Source organism: Lissotriton vulgaris, chromosome 5, assembly GCF_964263255.1.
Source record: "Lissotriton vulgaris chromosome 5, aLisVul1.2, whole genome shotgun sequence".
In the NCBI taxonomy this organism is placed as follows: domain Eukaryota; kingdom Metazoa; phylum Chordata; class Amphibia; order Caudata; family Salamandridae; genus Lissotriton; species Lissotriton vulgaris.
This window is the reverse complement of record NC_141693.1, coordinates 2,023,369,815-2,023,387,233: the sequence shown is the minus strand read 5'-3', so window position 1 is coordinate 2,023,387,233 and position 17,419 is coordinate 2,023,369,815. Positions and strand designations below refer to the sequence as shown.

The 17,419-nt window shown below is 52.5% G+C and overlaps 1 protein-coding gene across 12 annotated transcripts in view; it reads right to left on the bottom strand.

The window, feature by feature from the left end:
• Positions 1-17,419, bottom strand: part of KYAT1 (kynurenine aminotransferase 1) — a 350,381-nt gene that overhangs the window by 325,881 nt on the left and 7,081 nt on the right. For 5 of the 12 annotated variants that reach the window (XM_086924868.1, XM_086924877.1, XM_086924878.1 and 2 more), the window contains exon 2: positions 16,066-16,119. The exons of 3 other annotated variants lie outside the window; for them this stretch is intronic. In XM_086924868.1, the coding sequence (XP_086780994.1) occupies positions 16,066-16,119 (54 nt within the window). Of the gene's footprint in view, positions 1-7,841; positions 7,941-16,065; positions 16,120-17,419 lie in introns of those variants that run through there. 4 more of the 12 variants (XM_086924872.1, XM_086924876.1, XM_086924879.1 and 1 more) reach the window with 3 other exon arrangements.

Below are 17,419 nucleotides of genomic sequence, written 5' to 3'. Positions count from 1 at the left end.
CACACACCCCTTACTGTTCACGAGACACTATGGGGTGTTAGTGCCCTGTGTTTGTAGGGCGGTCCCAGGGCGGTGGCTGGTGTGCTCCAGTGATGGCCGGGCCTCCATGGTCGCGTGGACCGGGTCCTCTCTGTCGCTGGCGGTCGGGGTCTCAGGGCCCCGGCTCTCAAAGCACCATTCGTAGGGTCCCCGCCGGGAGGGGCCCCTCGCCGGTTGCTTCTCGCAGGGCCACACCCTGGAGCTTGTGCTTGACCAAGACTGACGCAAGGGCTCCCCGCAGTGCTTCCAACACACTTCACATGTACTCATGCACACACACACACGGAGCAGCCTAGCGCGGCGGAGCACCCAGGGCACTAGCGGCCGGTACCTTTGGCTTCCCGGGGGTCCGGACTTTGCGGCCGGTCCCGAGGACAAGATGGCGGCCGGCGAGCTCCGGTAAGCCGCGGCGAGGAGCTGCTGCCGGGCGGTCGCTGCGGTGCTGCCGAGACCAGATGGGGCCACTGGGACGACGAGGATACGGGCGGTAAGCCCCGGAGAGAGAGCAGAGGTGCGGTGCCCGGTAGCAGCGTCGAGGAGACAAACTCCCTCTGCCTGACCTTAAGATGGCGGCCGCGGTGACTCCGCGAAACGCTGTGGCGACCTGAGGGCCTCTCCTTGCTTCTCCCCTACCGGCGCTGGAGACATTGGGTGCCCTGGGGGAGGCCCTCGAATGGGGTCGGACAAGCGATGCCCCGGTGAGCACTCCCACGTGAAACGAAGTTCTGCAGGGTGCTAAGGGCCTCGCCCCATCCCCTCCCCCCATTGCTGGCTTTGGATGCATCGAGGCACCGGTCTCAGTTTAAGTAGCAAGAGTAGAGGCGAGAACAGAGGGGTGCGGTGATCGAGCCCGATAACTGCTGAGCACTACAGGGCGGGAAGACTCTCACTTTCTTCAGCGCAGCCAGTCCTCTGCTGATACCTCATTTTGTCTCTGTGTGATCTTTCATGGACACAAGCCTGTCCTTCAACACGGTGGAGAGCTGGGAGCAGACCCGGGAGCAGGTGAGCGCCTCGTCGCCGCGCACAGTGCGCACCTGCGCGCCTAATTACTGGGCTGTATTAAGGGAGTTCACCCTGTAGTGTCTTCCAGATTACTTATTCCCTATTACTGAGCTGTATTAAGTGAGCTCACAGCCTGTCTTCCAGATGGGTCATCTTCACGGCCAGTGCTTCCTGCAACAACCGGACAGCCCTGCGGGCATCTGCGAGAATTGAATTGTTCCATCATAATCGCCATCCGCTTAACTCTTTAACTGTGTGGTATTTATTTTTAACACTTGTACAGCTGCGCAGCAATTAGTGCCAGCTGCACCGTTTAGGCCTTTTACAGCTGCGCAGCAAGTAGTGCCAGCTGCACCGTTTAGGCCATCAATCAGATGTACAGCAAGTAGTGCCAGCTGCATTGTTTAGTCCGTTTCACAGGTGCACATCCAGTAGTGCCTGCTGCACCTCTTAAGCAACTTTCTCCGTGGGATCAGTTCAAATTGAGTCATGACTCCTGCGGCATCAGAGGTGGTCTGAAGATGACGAGGTTGTTGTGCATTTTCTAGACATTGTTAATCAACTTGTCATCCACCCTATGCTCTTTGCCCCAACGTTAGTGTCTCACAGGAGCTTAAGGTCATATAGTAGTCTGGTGAGAACTTGGGCATACATGGCGGCTGGTGCCGAATATGGTTCTATTAGCAGGCTGGTACTAAGTTCAGTGTTCTCCAATGGTCACTGGGTGGTCATTTTTATTCTGTTCTACTTTGTCTGTATTTGCTCTGGGATGGTTCCCTGCTATTTGCAAATATTTCCCTTGTAACTTTTATCTAGTGCCAGGTGGCACCTCATACTCCTAGATGAAGGGCCCAACAAATTCCCACCTCACTTCCCTGACAGCACATTAACTCGGTTATCTCACCATAAACGCCTGGATTATGCGCCCCCTTTTTGCCCTTTTATTTCTCCTGACCACCGCTTTCCCAATAACACCCCTCTCATCCCTCCCCCACCCTTCCTCGCCTCATCCTCCCAACATGGCCACCTCTCGAGTTAAGTCTGGAGCCAATTGCTACAAAATCATTTATCCTCCCGACCAGACTAAAGCTACAATAAAACGACTGAAGCATAACACTATTGAACGTTTCATGGACTCCCTTTTTGTTGATAAATTTTACAATGGTTGTCTTGGGAGGCTCAAAAACGATTTCATTTTCTTCACTCGCGACACCCCCTCTTGGTCCAACAGTTTTTACAATTCCCTCAACGTCACCTCCTCCTCCTCTATCCCTTATGGGAAACAACTAAAAATCTCCCCCTCTGAGTGCTTCAATGGCTACCTCACTATCTCACTCTATAACAACGGTACAGTCATGATCCAAGGCAAAGACACCTGCCTCTCGCTCTTTGACCACCTCTTCGCCTCCTTACTCCCCTCCTCTACAACCAGGCTTCCCCCTGTCTCTCCTTCCAGCTCCACCCATTACTCCCTTTCTCCCCCGCCGACCCCACCCCACTCCAATTGGCTGCACTCTCAAGAAGCACAGGTCGGCCCTCTTCCCTCCCCGCCCCAACTTACCTCATCTCCTATTCCTCCCCCCTCACAGTATGTCCCCTCCCACATTACTTCAGCCTTACCACTAGCTAATACGCTCCTCGTCCCATCTGTACTATCGCGATACTCAAATCTCTTCTCCTCCCCATACTTCTCCCTATCACCCCCTTCTTAGTCCACCTCTCCTCCAACCCTCTCCCCCGATTAACTTTCCCTATGCTCCCCTTAGCCCTCCTTCCGTCCCTCCTCTCACCCCTTCATTCCCTCGTCATTCACCCCGTGTTTGCCACATTCCCACTGCATCTCTCTCCTCCCTCCTACTCCTCCAGTACTGCTGCACTACCCCATTTCCCCTCCTAGTAACCCCTCCCATCTCCCTCCCTCGGGCCCAGCAGGACCACTTCCCTTCCACAACTTCCCTCTCTCTCAACCCCCCTCACTCTGCCAGATGACCGTTCCCTCACTGCCACCTCTCCTAACTGACAGGACCTCCACAACCACTGCACCTCGCTTCCTCCCAAACCTCCTACATTCCCATGACGCCACTCAGGCCTCCCCTCTCCTTCTTCCCTACCGCCGTGTTCCGCACCTTTCTCCCTCTAAATTTGTCCTTAACTCCTCTCCCTCTTGCAACACCAACAATGACAACTCTCCCTTAACGCCCAATTCACTTGCTCCTCCTGTGAACCCCACACCCCAACTTACCTCCTGTCCCCCCACCTCTCCCCAACTTACCTCCTGTCCCCCCACCTCTCCCTGCCTTCCACCACCAATACCACCACCCCATGTCTCAATCGAGCCACCCAACCTTCCGTGCTCTGCCTCATTCTCACTGGAAAATACGCCAGGCTCTCTGATCACCTCCATCTCCCAGCTTACAGCTGCCATTTCACTTCTATGCTCTAAGATCTCCACCCATTCATGCACCTCTACTCCCTCCCAACTTCCCACGAGATGTACCTCGCCCCTTCACCCCAATACAGCCAAGCCCAACCTCTCGTCTGCAAACGTCTTTAACTCACACAAGCCCTTGAACGCCACCCTCCTTCAACAGACATACCCTAGCAACCCCACTATCTACACTATTCCGACCATCACCTCTGTCAGAACAAAGCATCCACCTAAACCTTCCCGAGCACCGCTGCATAAGTACAATATCCCGATCACCCTTCAGAGCCCAAATGCCCCCGTCACCAAAACAGTCTTGACAGAGCTGCGCTGTCTGCTTCACAACTGCAGATCTGCAGTAAAACACAAACTTGAAATCTCCGATACCATCACCCTTCACAAACTTGACATGCTCTTCCTCACAGAGACCTGGTTCAAAGATACCTCTCACTCTATGTTTGATCTCCTATTACCCACAGGTTACTCCATATTTAGGAATGCCAGAACTGACAACACGGGGGGAGGTGTTGAAGTCATCTTTAGAAACGCCCTCCAACTTAAGGCGTCTCCTAGCAGCTCCTCCCACACCTTTGAATGCCTTTCTCTTGAGCTTCAATTGAAACACCGTTCACCGCTCAGATTCCATATCATTTACCGCCCGCCTCGTAGTGGCCCTTCATCTATAGAAGATCTCACTGACTTCATCAGCGACCAATACACACAAAGTGACAATCAGATCTTCGTGGGTGACTTCAATCTCCACTGGGGCGTACCGCAAGACTCCTCTGCGAACTCTCTGGCCACCTTCCTCTCTACAAACGATCTTATCCAACACTGTCCTGAATCAACACACTCTAAGGGCGCAATCCTGGACCTTGTTATTTCTAAAGCAGGCATGCTTTCTACCTCTACCCCAATCCATGTAGATTGGTCTGACCACTTCCTCATCCCATTCTCTCTTCAACTATCACACTCTATAACTCTTGGCCAACCCAAGAGGGCCATCTCCTGGTTCCGTGATGCCAAAAATATTGATGTCGGTCCCCTCTGTGAATCAGCTTTGCTATCACTTCCAAGGCTAGACCCAAACATAGCTGTTGACGATCTCACCTCCCAATGCCTCACAGTTCTTGCAGCTGAAATTAATGACGTTGCTCCACTCAAAAGCAAAAGGATAAGGCCCACTCCCTCAGCACCTTGGTTCAACAAATTCCTTTATGAGGAAAGGAAGCAGCTAAGATTCCTGGAGAAGCAATGGAGACAAGTGCCCTCCACAGACAATTTAGCCTTGCTGCGCACAGCAAGATCCAAGTACCACAAGCATATCTTCCTTGAGAAAGCGGCGCACTTCAAAACCCTCCTTGACTCCGCCAAAAATAGACCCAAAAAACTATTCGATCTCATCAAGACTCCGAGCTGCTCTCCCCCATCCTCCGAGGTGGAAGATTCTACTAAGAGAGCAGCGGATTTCGCTATTTTCTTCGATGAAAAAGTGAAATCACTTGTGGATCAGGTCGCTCATCCTACACCTCCAGAGGAGCACAAATCCTTAGCCATTTGGCAGAGCTTTGACCCCATCTCTGAAGATGCCCTTCTCAAGTGCATACGCGAAACAAAGCCCTCCAACCACTCGCTCGACCCCATCCCCAGTGCCATTGCCTTGGACTTCTATACCCATTCCCTTTCCTATTGGACCACTCTGATCAACCTCTCCCTCTGGCATGGCTCCCTTCCTGTCTCCTTCAAATCTGGGCAGGTCAACTCTCTGCTTAAAAAACCCACTGCTGATGCGAATGACCTCAACAACTTCCGCCCCATCACTAACCTTCCCTTCCTTGCGAAGATCACAGAAAGATGTGTAGCAAAACAACTCTCTCGTCATATCAAGGACAATGATCTTCTTGACAATTGTCAGTCCGGCTTCATCCAAAACTGCAGCACTGAAACAGCCCTGCTGCAAGTGGTTGATGACGCGCTGAGGATACTCGATTCAGGGGGGTCCTGTCTGCTAATTCTCCTTGACCTTTCTGCAGCCTTTGACACTGTCAATCACAACACCCTCCTCAATATCCTTCAACAGAGAATGGGCACGGAGGGCACTGTGCTTAAATGGTTTGCATCCTTCCTCTCTGACAGATCCCAAATGATCAAAATAGCGAACAGTCTTTCTTCTCCTGTGGCGGTAGGTCAGGGTGTTCCTCAAGGCTCTATACTTGCACCCACATTGTTCAATCTCTACTTAGAACCACTGGGAAACCTCCTAAGCAAATCCGGGATTCACTATCATCTCTATGCAGACGACACTCAACTCTACCTCAAGGTTGCCTCCACTCATGATCTCTCCTTCCTAAGCTCTACTCTGGACTCCATCCAAAACTGGATGTCAACTCATCAACTGATTCTGAATCCCTCCAAAAATGAATTCCTCCTCCTCTCCTCCGCACTTTCTCCCCCCCCCCGGTCCAATCATGGATGGATCAGATGAATCTACTAAACAATAAACCCATCATTGTCGACAGCGCAAAATCCCTTGGAGTCATTCTAGACAAAAAACTCAATCTAACTCCCCACATCAATTCTATTGCTAAATCTGCTCGTTACCAACTGCGCCTTCTTTGGGGAATCCGTCGCTTCTTCCCGGAGCAGGACCTTATAACCCTGGTGCAATCGCTGGTCCTCTCCAGACTGGACTACTGCAATTCTCTTCTTACTGGCCTCCCCAAATCTCACCTGTCCCCACTTAAGTCTGTTTTCCATTCTGCAGCTCGCTTCATTTATGGGGCCAAAAGAAGCGACCACATCACACCCATGTTATCCACCCTCCGCTGGCTTCCCTTCGAGGCTAGAGCTATCTACAAGACCACTTGTATCACCCACAAAGCCTTGCACTCCTCCTCTCCTCGCTACCTGGCGAATAAACTGAAACTCTCTGGAGGCTCTAGACCTTCACGCAATGCGGAGAATCTACTACTTGAACCTCCCACTTTCAAGAAGGAGAGATCGATGGCCCAATCCTTTTCAGGCAACGCAGTGAGAATCTGGAACTCGTTTCCGCCTGAGCTCCGGACCACCGCCTCCTCCCAGGCCTTCAAAAGGGACCTCAAAGTTCTCCTCCTCCAGAGACACCTCCAAAAGTAATTCACGTCCTCTTGTTATTTGGAGGAAGACTTCCCACTACTGATAATTTCCACGACCATGGAAGTGCCTTCCCAGTGTATTCCTGGGGTTGGAGTGTCTGCCTCTTTGGAGTATTTTCCATGTACCTGTGTTTTGTGCCCTTTTGTAACATGCACACACCACTTTGCCCTTGTAACACATGATTTGCGACCTTTCACATGTTTTTACCTTTGATACTTGCACAAGTGAAACCTCTGCCTACATAACACTTGTTCTTGTGCCGGAGTGTCTAGCACCTTTTGCAGTATTATACCTCAAAAGATACTTTGTCTTCTCTTGTAACTGCACACTTGTCACTTTTTCCTCCTGTGCACTTTTTACTACCTCATGTATTTTTGACTGCTCACAATTTTTACTACCTCATGTATTTTGTTTGCTCACAAATGTCACTATTACCTTATGTACTGTAACGTATGCTTTTGCAATCTGTTCTTTTGTAATGTTTCTCATTATGTTTCATTTCTGTTCCTTTTGTGAAGCGCTCTGACGCCTTCGGGTAAAGTCCGCGCTATATAAACATGCATAAATAAATAAATAAATAAATAAAACACATGCAACATATAACTGGGGGGGGGGGGGGGGGGGAGTTATGATCCACCACGAAGATTGACAATGGAAAGCTAGGGGTCAATATCTGAAGGGGGTTCCGCTTGAGGGGGCTGCACGCCTGCACCCTGCCACTAGACTCAGCAGCGACCAGGCAAGGGCCCGAGGTCACCAGGGATAAAAGGAGTACCACATGGGGAGCACCCCAGAACCCCGACCGTGCGTGGCAACTCAGTGGGTGAGCAGCAGGCGCCCATCGGGTGCAGAGTGGGCAGGATACCTGTGAGACGGGTCTTCTGCATATGAAAACATGCGGAGTCTGCCAAAATGTTAAAAGGAGGGACAGAGTATCACATGGAAACTGCGCCAAACGGTCGACACAATATTGGGTTACAGCTCCCATAATCTCACTATGTGCTCCCCTCAAATACGCCCCAAACTCGGCCCCTCCCTCAGTGCCAGGGGTCGGCAGCCCCAACCCCTCGCCAGGGACACAACCCCCTCTGTAAGGCAGGCCAGTGGGTCACGAAATCTAAATGACATCACTGGAGAGCCCCGAGCCTTGAAGCGAACTGAGAACAGCCGAGAAGAAAGCGCTAGACTCTGGCAGAGCTGCAGGAAGGCGCAAGAAGGCATAAGATTCACCTACCACAAGCGCCCAGAAGGAACGACCGACCCCTCACGCCGCTGCAGTGCCAGACATCGGCTGGCACAGTGTGGGCAGCGCTGCCCTCCTGGCACAGAGAGCGCACCTGTGAATATTTAACTTGCTTGTTAGGGCCGAAGGTCTCTTGTGCGCTCACCACGTGCCTTCCTGCTCCTGTGCACCACACTCGTATCACAAGGCCCCTGACAGGCGCTTTGCACCACACTCGTGTCACAAATCACAGGACAGACGCTTTGCACCACACTCGTGTCACAAGTCACATGACAGGCGTTTTACACCACACTCGTGACACAAGGCCCCTAACAGGCGCCTGTGCACCACACTCGTGACACAAGTCACATGACAGGCGTTTTACACCACACTCGTGACACAAGGCCCCTAACAGGCGCCTGTGCACCACACTCGTGACACAAGTCACAGGATAGCCGCTTTGCACCACACTTGTGTCACAAGTCCCCTGACAGGCACTTTGCACCACGCTCGTCTCACAAGGCCCCTGACAGGCGCGTTGCAGCACACTTGTGTCACAAGTCACATGACAGGCGCTTTGCACCACAATTGTGGCACAAGGCCCCTGACAGGCGCTTAGCACCAAACTTGTGTCACAAGTCACAGGACAGGGGCTTTGCACCACACAAGTGTCACAAGGCCCCTGACAGGCGCTTTGCACCACACTTGTGTCACAAGTCACAGGACAGGGGCTTTGCACCACACAAGTGTCACAAGGCCCCTGACAGGCGCTTTGCACCACACTCGTGTCACAAGTCACAGGACAGATGCTTTGCACCACACTCGTGTCACAAGGCCCCTGACAGGCGCTTTGCACCACACTTGTGTCACAAGTCACAGGACAGATGCTTTGCACCACACAAGTGTCACAAGGCCCCTGACAGGCGCTTTGCACCACACTTGTGTCACAAGTCACAGGACAGATGCTTTGCACCACACAAGTGTCACAAGGTCCCTGACAGCCGCTTTGCACCACACTTGTGTCACAAATCACAGGACAGACGCTTTGCACCACACAAGTGTCACAAGGCCCCTAACAGGCGCTTTGCACCACACTCGTGTCACAAGGCCCCTGACAAGCGCTTTGCACCACACTAAGTCACAAGTCACATGACAGGCGCTTTACGCCACACTCGTGTCACAAGGCCCCTGACAAACACTTTGCACCACGCTCGTCTCACAAGGCCCCTGACAGGTGCTTTGCACCACACTCGTGTCAGAAACCACATGACAGGCGCTTTGCACCACACTTGTGGCACAAGTCACATGACAGGCGCTTTGCACCACACTTGTGGCACATGGCCCCTGACAGGCGCTTTGCACCACACTTGTGTCACAAGTCACATGACAGGCGCGTTGCAGCACACTCGTGTCACAAGTCACATGACAGGAGCTTTGCACCACACTTGTGTCACAAGTCACATGACAGACGCTTTGCACCACACCTGTGTCACAAGGCCCCTGAAAGGCACGTTGCACCACACTCGTGTCCCAAATCACATGACAGGCGCTTTGCACCACACTCGTGTCACAAGGCCCCTGAAAGGCACATTGCACCACACTCGTGTCATAAGTCCCATGACAGGTGCTTTGCACCACACTTGTATCGCAAGTCACATGACAGGCGCTTTGCACCACACTCGTGTCACAAGTCACATGACAGGTGCTTTGCACCACACTTGTGTCACAAGTCACATGACAGACTCTTTGCACCACACTCGTGTCACAAGGCCTCTGACTGGCGCTTTGCACCACACTCGTGTCACAAGTCACATGCTTGTGAATGAGGCTCACTAAGGGGGTTCAGGAGTGTAGGGCGCTTCATGTGTCACACGCCTGCTGCATCAGTTCATACATGTCCTCGTGCCTTGCCCTCCTCCCCCTCCTACCCTAGGCCGCCCTGCATGTTCCCCTGCGCGGTTCTACCCTTTCCTGTCCCAAACCCACTCTGTCCCACTCAATGCATGCCCTGCGCTGTTCTCCCCTCTCTTGCCCCAAGCCAGCTCTGTCCCGTTACATTTCCTGCATGTTCCCCTGCGAGGTCTATGCTCTCCTGCCCCAAACTCTCGGTTCCACTCCCTGCATGTACCCCTGTGCTGTTCCCCCCTCTCCTGCCCAAGCCAGCTCTGTCCCATTCTATTCTCTCATGTTCCCCTGCTCTCCTCCCCACTCCTGCCCCAAGCCTGCTCTGTCCCACCCCCTGCTTGTTCTCCTGCCCCAAGCCCGCTCTGTCCTAATCCCTGCATGTACCCCATAGCTCTTCTCCCCTCTCCTGCCCCCGAACCAGGGGGTGCTCTCGTGTCCCACAACCCAGGGGCGTGCACTGTTGCCCCCCCTCCAAAACCGGGGGGTGCTCTCCAGCCCCCAAACCAGGGACTGTTCTCATGCTCACCAAAACAGGGGTTTGCTCTCCAACCCCCCCCCAACCCCCCCCGGGGCTGCTCTCGCCCACCAAAGGATCCCTGTTGGAATGCAGTCTGCTCGGGCAGCTTCTTCACCAGAGTATATTCCTAAACAGCACTGCCCCGGGGCACGGCAGGTGCAGTGGCACCGGGGCCTGAGCACTGCCCCGTTGTCCCCCCTCTCTGGTGTGTTTGTGCTAGACCCGGGGCATGGCAGGTGCAGTGGCACCGGGGCCAGAGCACTGCCCCGTTGTCCCCCCCGGCCCCCCTTTTCTGGTGTGTGTGTGCTAGAGATGGGGCGGGGGCCCGGCTGGGATTGCGGAGGCCCGGCTGGGAGGGCGGTGGGCCGGCTGGGATGGCGGGGGCCCAGCTAGGATGGCGGTGGGCCGGCTGGGATGGCGGGGGCCCGGCTAGGATGGCTGTGGCCCGATTGGGATGGCGGGTGCCGGGCTGGGATGTTGATGGCCAGGCTGGGATGGCGGAGGCACGACTAGGATGGTGGTGGCCCGGATGGGATGGTGGGGGCCGGCTAGGATGGCGGTGGCCCGGCCGGGATGGCGGGGGCCCGGCTAGGATGGCAGTGGCCAGGCTGGGATGGCGGTGGCCCGGCTTGGATGGCGGGTGCCGGGCTGGGATGGTGGTGGCCTGGCTGGGATGGTGGTGGCGGGGCTGGGGTGGCGGTGGCCCGGCTGGGATGGCGGTGGCCCGGTTGGGATGGCGGTGGCCCGGCTGGGATGGCGGTGGCCCGGCTGGGATGGCGGTGGCCCGGCTGGGATGGCGGTGGCCCGGCTGGGATGGCGGTGGCCAGGCTTGGATGGCGGGTGCCGGGCTGGGATGGTGGTGGCCCGGTTGGGATGGCAGGGGCCCAGCTGGGATGGCGTTGGCCCGGCTGGGATGGTGGGGCCTGGCTGGGATGGCGGGACCCGGCTAGGATGGTGTTGGCCCAGCTTGGATGGCGGGTGCCGGGCTGGGATGGTGGTGGCCCAGCTGGGAAGATGGTGGCCCGGTTGGGATGGTGGGGCCTGGCTGTTCCCTCCCTGAATCCTAGTATTCAGGAGGAAGGTGGGGGCCTGGTTTTTGTGGCTTAAACGCATTTAAAATGAACCAATCAGACTCATGCCACTCCTGGTTCGACAGGGCCTCACGTGGCTCTAGTTAGTACCAACAGTGCCACACATATACCACTCAGCCCCATTGTCTTCACATTACTATTCGGTGACCAGAGCAGAGGGGGCTACAAGAACACCTGTACCACAGCAGAACATTGGAAAAGTATTTATTTATTTATTTGCGGGTTTGTAGAGCGCTTGAATCGACTCCCATTGGAGTATCTCTGCGCTTAGGAGCCAGAAAACAAAGACAGAGCAAAAATGACATCAGCAGGATCTAGATCTGATTTCTGAACAGCAGGGTTTTGAGCTGCTTTCTAAATTTTAGATGCTCTGAGCATTGTCTGAGAGACAAAGGGAGTTTGTTCCACAGTGAAGGTCCCGTTACAGATAGAGCTTTGCCACCGTGCCTGGCTTTCTAGCACGGGGTACCACCAGGAGAAGGTGGTCGCTGGATCTGAGAGATCGGGTCGGAACATATGGAGTAAATTTATTTTCCAGGTAGGCGGGCCCTTGTCCGTTTAGATTTTTATGTATTAAACAGCATATTTTGAACTTCGCTCTCTGCCGGATTGAGAGCCAATGCAGTTGTTCCAGAAGAGGTTTAGATGCCGTTGTCCGGGGGACGTTCAGGACTAGGCAGGCCGCCGTGTTCTGGATTACTTGGAGCTTAGCCAGCACACCCTTTTTTGCAGAAAGTAATAGGCTGTTACAATAGTCCATCCGACTTAGCACAAGAGCCTGTACCAGAGTTCTCCTGAAGGAGTCTGGGAGCAGGGGGAAAACGTTGCGCAACAGGCTGATAGTGTGGAAGCAAGAGCCTATGACATAGTTGCTGTGCTGTTGCAGAGATAGTTCTTGATCTAAACGTATCCCTAGATTTTTAACGACCTATTTAGGTTCGGGAACTGCTCCCAGGTCTTGTGGCCACCAGTCAGGAGTCCACAGCATTTTGGCCTCCCCGAACAACATGACTTCTGTTTTGCTGACATTGCACTGGAGGCAGTTGGAGGACATCCATTGTGCTAAAGCCTTCATGTGATGAGAAGGAGCTTTTTACTTTAGTGGAGAGAGTTTTGAAAGGGAAGAGGATCTGTGTGTCATCCGCATATGACACTGGGATGAAACCATATGTTCGTATCACTCTTGCCAGGGGTGCCACGTAGATGTTGAAAAGAGTTGGGCTCAAACAGGAGCCCTGTGGCACCCCTTTCGAAATCTCCACCTCCTCTGAGCGATATGCACCCATGATGACACTCTGGGTGCGATTGGATAGGAAGCTCCTTAGCCAGGCGAGGGCTTTGTTCTTTAGTCCAATGTTAGCCAACTGGTCAGTTAAGATGGTATGTGACACGGTGTCGAACGCTGCCAACAGATCTAGTAGTACCAGAATCACGGCGTAGCCTTTGTCCTGATACATATGCAGGTCGTCCGTGACTGAAAAAAGGGTGGACTGTGTTTGACTGTCGATAACAGGAAGTATTAAATCACAACAAATAAAGTGAACTTTGAGCCTGAGCGTATGAGTATCTATCTTCAATAAATTCTGTGCCACCAACAAAATAATCATTATTTTATAATGGTATGGGCATCCAGCGTGCCACTGACTGTCTCATCCAGAGCATGAAGAAATAGAACCACATGACCCCCATCCTGAAGGAGCAACAGCTCAAACTTTCCTAATGCGAGACCTATTGCATTGCAAATGCTTGTTTGACTTACATACCTAACCGACCTCCTTAACTACACCAGTTGAGATATTGATGTTTGCTTCACGTACCGACCCTAATCTCAACTTGGTTTATGGGGTGCACTCCTGTTGTCTTAGACAACACTATGAACGGTGGCCTGGTTTAGAGAAAGGGGTCCTGTGGAATGGGGGAAGGTGTAGATGAAACGAGCCGCAAGCAAGCGACCCGCAGCACTGCCTTGAAAGCTGCAATAGTCTCTCAAGGAAAAAAAGAATAACAAGATGAAAGCAAAGAAAAGGGGAAAATTGAAAATGAGATGACTGGATAAGAAGTCCTGTGACTGAGGCACATGACTATTCAATTGGACGTGCACGTGATCAGACCCTGCCGTCAATCACAGGACAGGAGAATCCATCACTGATGTGAACTGAACCATTGCCCCAAGCAGTGCACAGCAGGCCGAAGAGGATGGAAGCAGAGAGTAAATGACACTTCGACAGACCAATGGCAAAGGAAGGTGGACCCAAGGGCCCTGATATATCTATATGGGTATTTACTAATGTATGTAAATATATATGTTATTTCATGTTTTTTTATTACAAGATCCTGGCAGATAGCTAAGACTGTCTGACCTTCCAAAGAGATTTTAGGAAGAATTGTCATAGTGGTCAACCTGGACGCCTAGGGTTTGTCAGCGGGGCTAAGCAACACCAAAACCCTTCCCTGCAAAGGAAGATGGTGAGATTTTATGCAACAAAATATCTATTCCTCGGCTTTATACAGAGTAGTAATAATCCACCTTTAAATACCGATTGGCTTTAACTGGTGCTTTTCACAATCGACGAGTCAAGCCTACTGCCTTAATTGTAACTTTCATTATTAACAATTAGGCATATAATCTTGAGATTAGCGTGTCACCATAACCACCTCAGACCTACTGTTCTGGTCGTAAGATTGCCTGTATGGCACCCATCGGGTATAACATAGAAAATTTACAAATAAATACAAAATAACAGTGTGATGGACCGGCCCGTAAAACCCTATCTGAGGACCCAATCCCCCCTATCATGCCTTGTCCGACACCCCCGGGACTGAGTTTACCTCACCGAAACACCAGCACCGAGACAGGACGCCGAGCAACCTCCATCACCAACGAAACCCCGCCCTTCTCTCTCCCACAGGAGCCAACCCGAGCAACAGGAAGGGAGGAACCATATCCAGCTGACCCCGGAAGTCCCGCCCCCCTGGCAGAGTCAGCACAGGATAAAAGCCCGGATTCAGCACAACAAGGTGTCGGAGTTTCGTGGCAGGACCCTCTGGCTGGAGACGGAGAAGGTGACCAGACGTGCGAGGAAGAAGTGTGGACAGAGGAGTGGTGGAGTCCCTTGGAGGTGGCTGGAGAGCGGCGGACCGCGTGAGTGCCTTTTGCCTCCTTTATCCCTACTCACTAGGAGTTCGTGTTAAAGTCCCTGTATATATACCCTCTCTGCATAGTCTCACTACCCTTGCACTGTATTATAAGTATATAGCACCTCACTGTATAAAGCCCTTTCGTTACTCGCACACCCCACCCCTGCACCCTCTCTATTACCCAAACCTGTGTTCCTTATTCCCGGTACCTTCCTTTCCCCACTGTCCGTTTCTGACCCCGCTCTTGCACTACCTGGGTGAAGGTGTACAGTTGAGTCTCTCTGTCGACTCGATCAGACTAACGGTCCTTTGTTTCTTTCCTCTCTTCCGGTCCTCCTGGGAGTCTCCCCGTCATCGAAATCTACCCGGACCATCTGCGGACATCACGAAGAGGAAGAAGCGACGCCTCTGTGTTCATCGCCTGGTGCCACACCCTCGACCTGTTGGGACTATCTGTACTGTAAATCTAGAATAAAGAAGCGAATATTGCCCACTACATACGGCCTCCTCGCCTGCTTTTCCGGCCCGCTACACTCACTCCACGACAAACAGATTCTCAAAACAATACGAAATCCCTACGCATGCGGCCTAATAAGGATTATTATAGCGCACATTTTCTATCCACGTCGTTTGTTCGGGTGGGTCAACAAAACCGGTGCCTACTGTGATAATCTGCGAGATTCTATAGAACAAAACAGTAGGCCCAGGCAAAATTGAAATCATAAGGGCGTGATGTGTGTAACTTCGGGAATTTTGTGTTACGCATGTCATGTGAAACGCTTGAAATTACACTGTTGTACCAGGTTGCGGGATTACACCGCTATTCATAGCAAAATGAAAGCGCAGAAACAACAGAAACAGCCCAAATGCAAGTGGCTTTTTCTTTGCTTGCATTTTTCGCACTATGTTTTAGTACAAAATCCGTCCTCGAGTTAACAATTGATAAGACAATGGATTCTGCGATAAAATGTAGTGCTAAAGGATGGATCTGTATGTCACGTAATGTTTACAAAATTTGGCATAATTACATGAAAGCTAATGATGTGACTATCGAACACCCCCACAAAATCCCTGCTTACAGGCTTTGGCAGAGTGTAATATCAATCCACCCTCAAAAGCGTAGCGCCAGGACACCTCGGGGTAACAGTGCGCTCTATCAATGTCTAAATAAATAAATAAACACATGCTGTTCACAATCAGTACGTTGGGCCACCTGCTTTGCCAGAAAGTCTCAAATTGTCTTTATCGTGACATTTCACATTAAACAAACAGGCTGATGGCCGTAATCATTGGTTTTGCACCATAACCAGCTCAGACCTGCTCTGCCGACATACGCATTCACACGCGGCAGCATCAGTTATACGGTAATTACATTACAAATATGTACAAAATGACAGTTGTCAATACTCCAAGAGATCCCTTCTAACAGAGCCTATGAAGGAATACCATGTGTATTTGTTCAGGTGCGTCACCACCAAACCCCTTGCCAGCTATGGTAATCTGCAGGATTCAGTGAAACAAAACACCTGCCTACAAGCTTTAGCACAGTGTAATAACAACCCTTGAAGGGAGAGGGGAGACTTACCCGACAGGCTAGAGCTCGTCTCGCTTTGGTGGAAGGTCCGAAGGACAACAGCACCTAGGGAAGAAGAAGACGAAAGAGAGCAAAGTGAGATGGAAACAGAGGAGAGAGATGGGAAGAACGGGAAGAGGATAAGAAAATTGAAGGTAGACTCTTGTGGCGCCTTCCAGACACCAACGCCATGCTGATAGAGAGGCCTGCGGCAAGAGGGGAAAGAAGGAAGAGCAGGCAAAGGAAGCAGCAGGACACCACAGAGGAAGAGGAGAAATGGACCCAAAGAGAGACCCCAACACAGGGAGGCAAGAGAATGACTGTCAACATAGACCGAGGCAGTGGGAGCAGCAGAAGCAGAGGGAGGCAGACAGAGGCAGTGGGAGCAGGCAGAAGCAGAGGGAGGCAGACAGAGGCAGGCAGACAGAGGCAGTGGGAGCAGGCAGAAGCAGAGGGAGGCAGACAGAGGCAGTGGGAGCAGGCAGAAGCAGAGGGAGGCAGACAGAGGCAGTGGGAGCAGGCAGAAGCAGAGGGAGGCAGACAGAGGCAGGCAGACAGAGGCAGTGGGAGCAGGCAGAAGCAGAGGGAGGCAGACAGAGGCAGTGGGAGCAGGCAGAAGCAGAGGGAGGCAGACAGAGGCAGTGGGAGCAGGCAGAAGCAGAGGGAGGCAGACAGAGGCAGGCAGACAGAGGCAGTGGGAGCAGGCAGAAGCAGAGGGAGGCAGACAGAGGCAGTGGGAGCAGGCAGAAGCAGAGGGAGGCAGACAAAGGCAGTGGGAGCAGGCAGAAGCAGAGGGAGGCAGACAGAGGCAGTGGGAGCAGGCAGAAGCAGAGGTAGGCAAACACCGACAGGTGAGGGCTCCCATTCCAGGAAAGGCGCTCATCACATTCCCGAAGGAACGCGGCTCACCCATGGGTGCAAGACGGAGTCTCAACACAGAAAACAAGCACAAACTGTTTCCTTTGATTCATTTTATTTTGTAATCATTCGTTATTGTTTTACAATACAACAGACCAGACTAAGGGGTCGAGGTGAAAACAAAAAGGAAGAGCTAAAGAATATTTACAAATACAAGATGCTGCTGACAGAATACTCACCCGGGGGGAGGGGGGGGGCTGAGCTCCTGGACCCCTCCCCCTAGTCGCTCACCCTCTCTAGTGTCAATGCACCGGTGCCCTGGTACATTAGTTCACTCCGCCAGTTAGTAGACCCCTCCCAGGTTGTCCTGGCAATCTCAATATAGGTATTTGGGCAACATAGATCACGTCATCAATAGTATGAGAGTCGACCGTCTCTGGGCCCTGCTGGGTTCGGTCATCAGTGCTGCCTGCATCGTGGCCAGGGCCCCCCATGCCCCTGCTCTGTT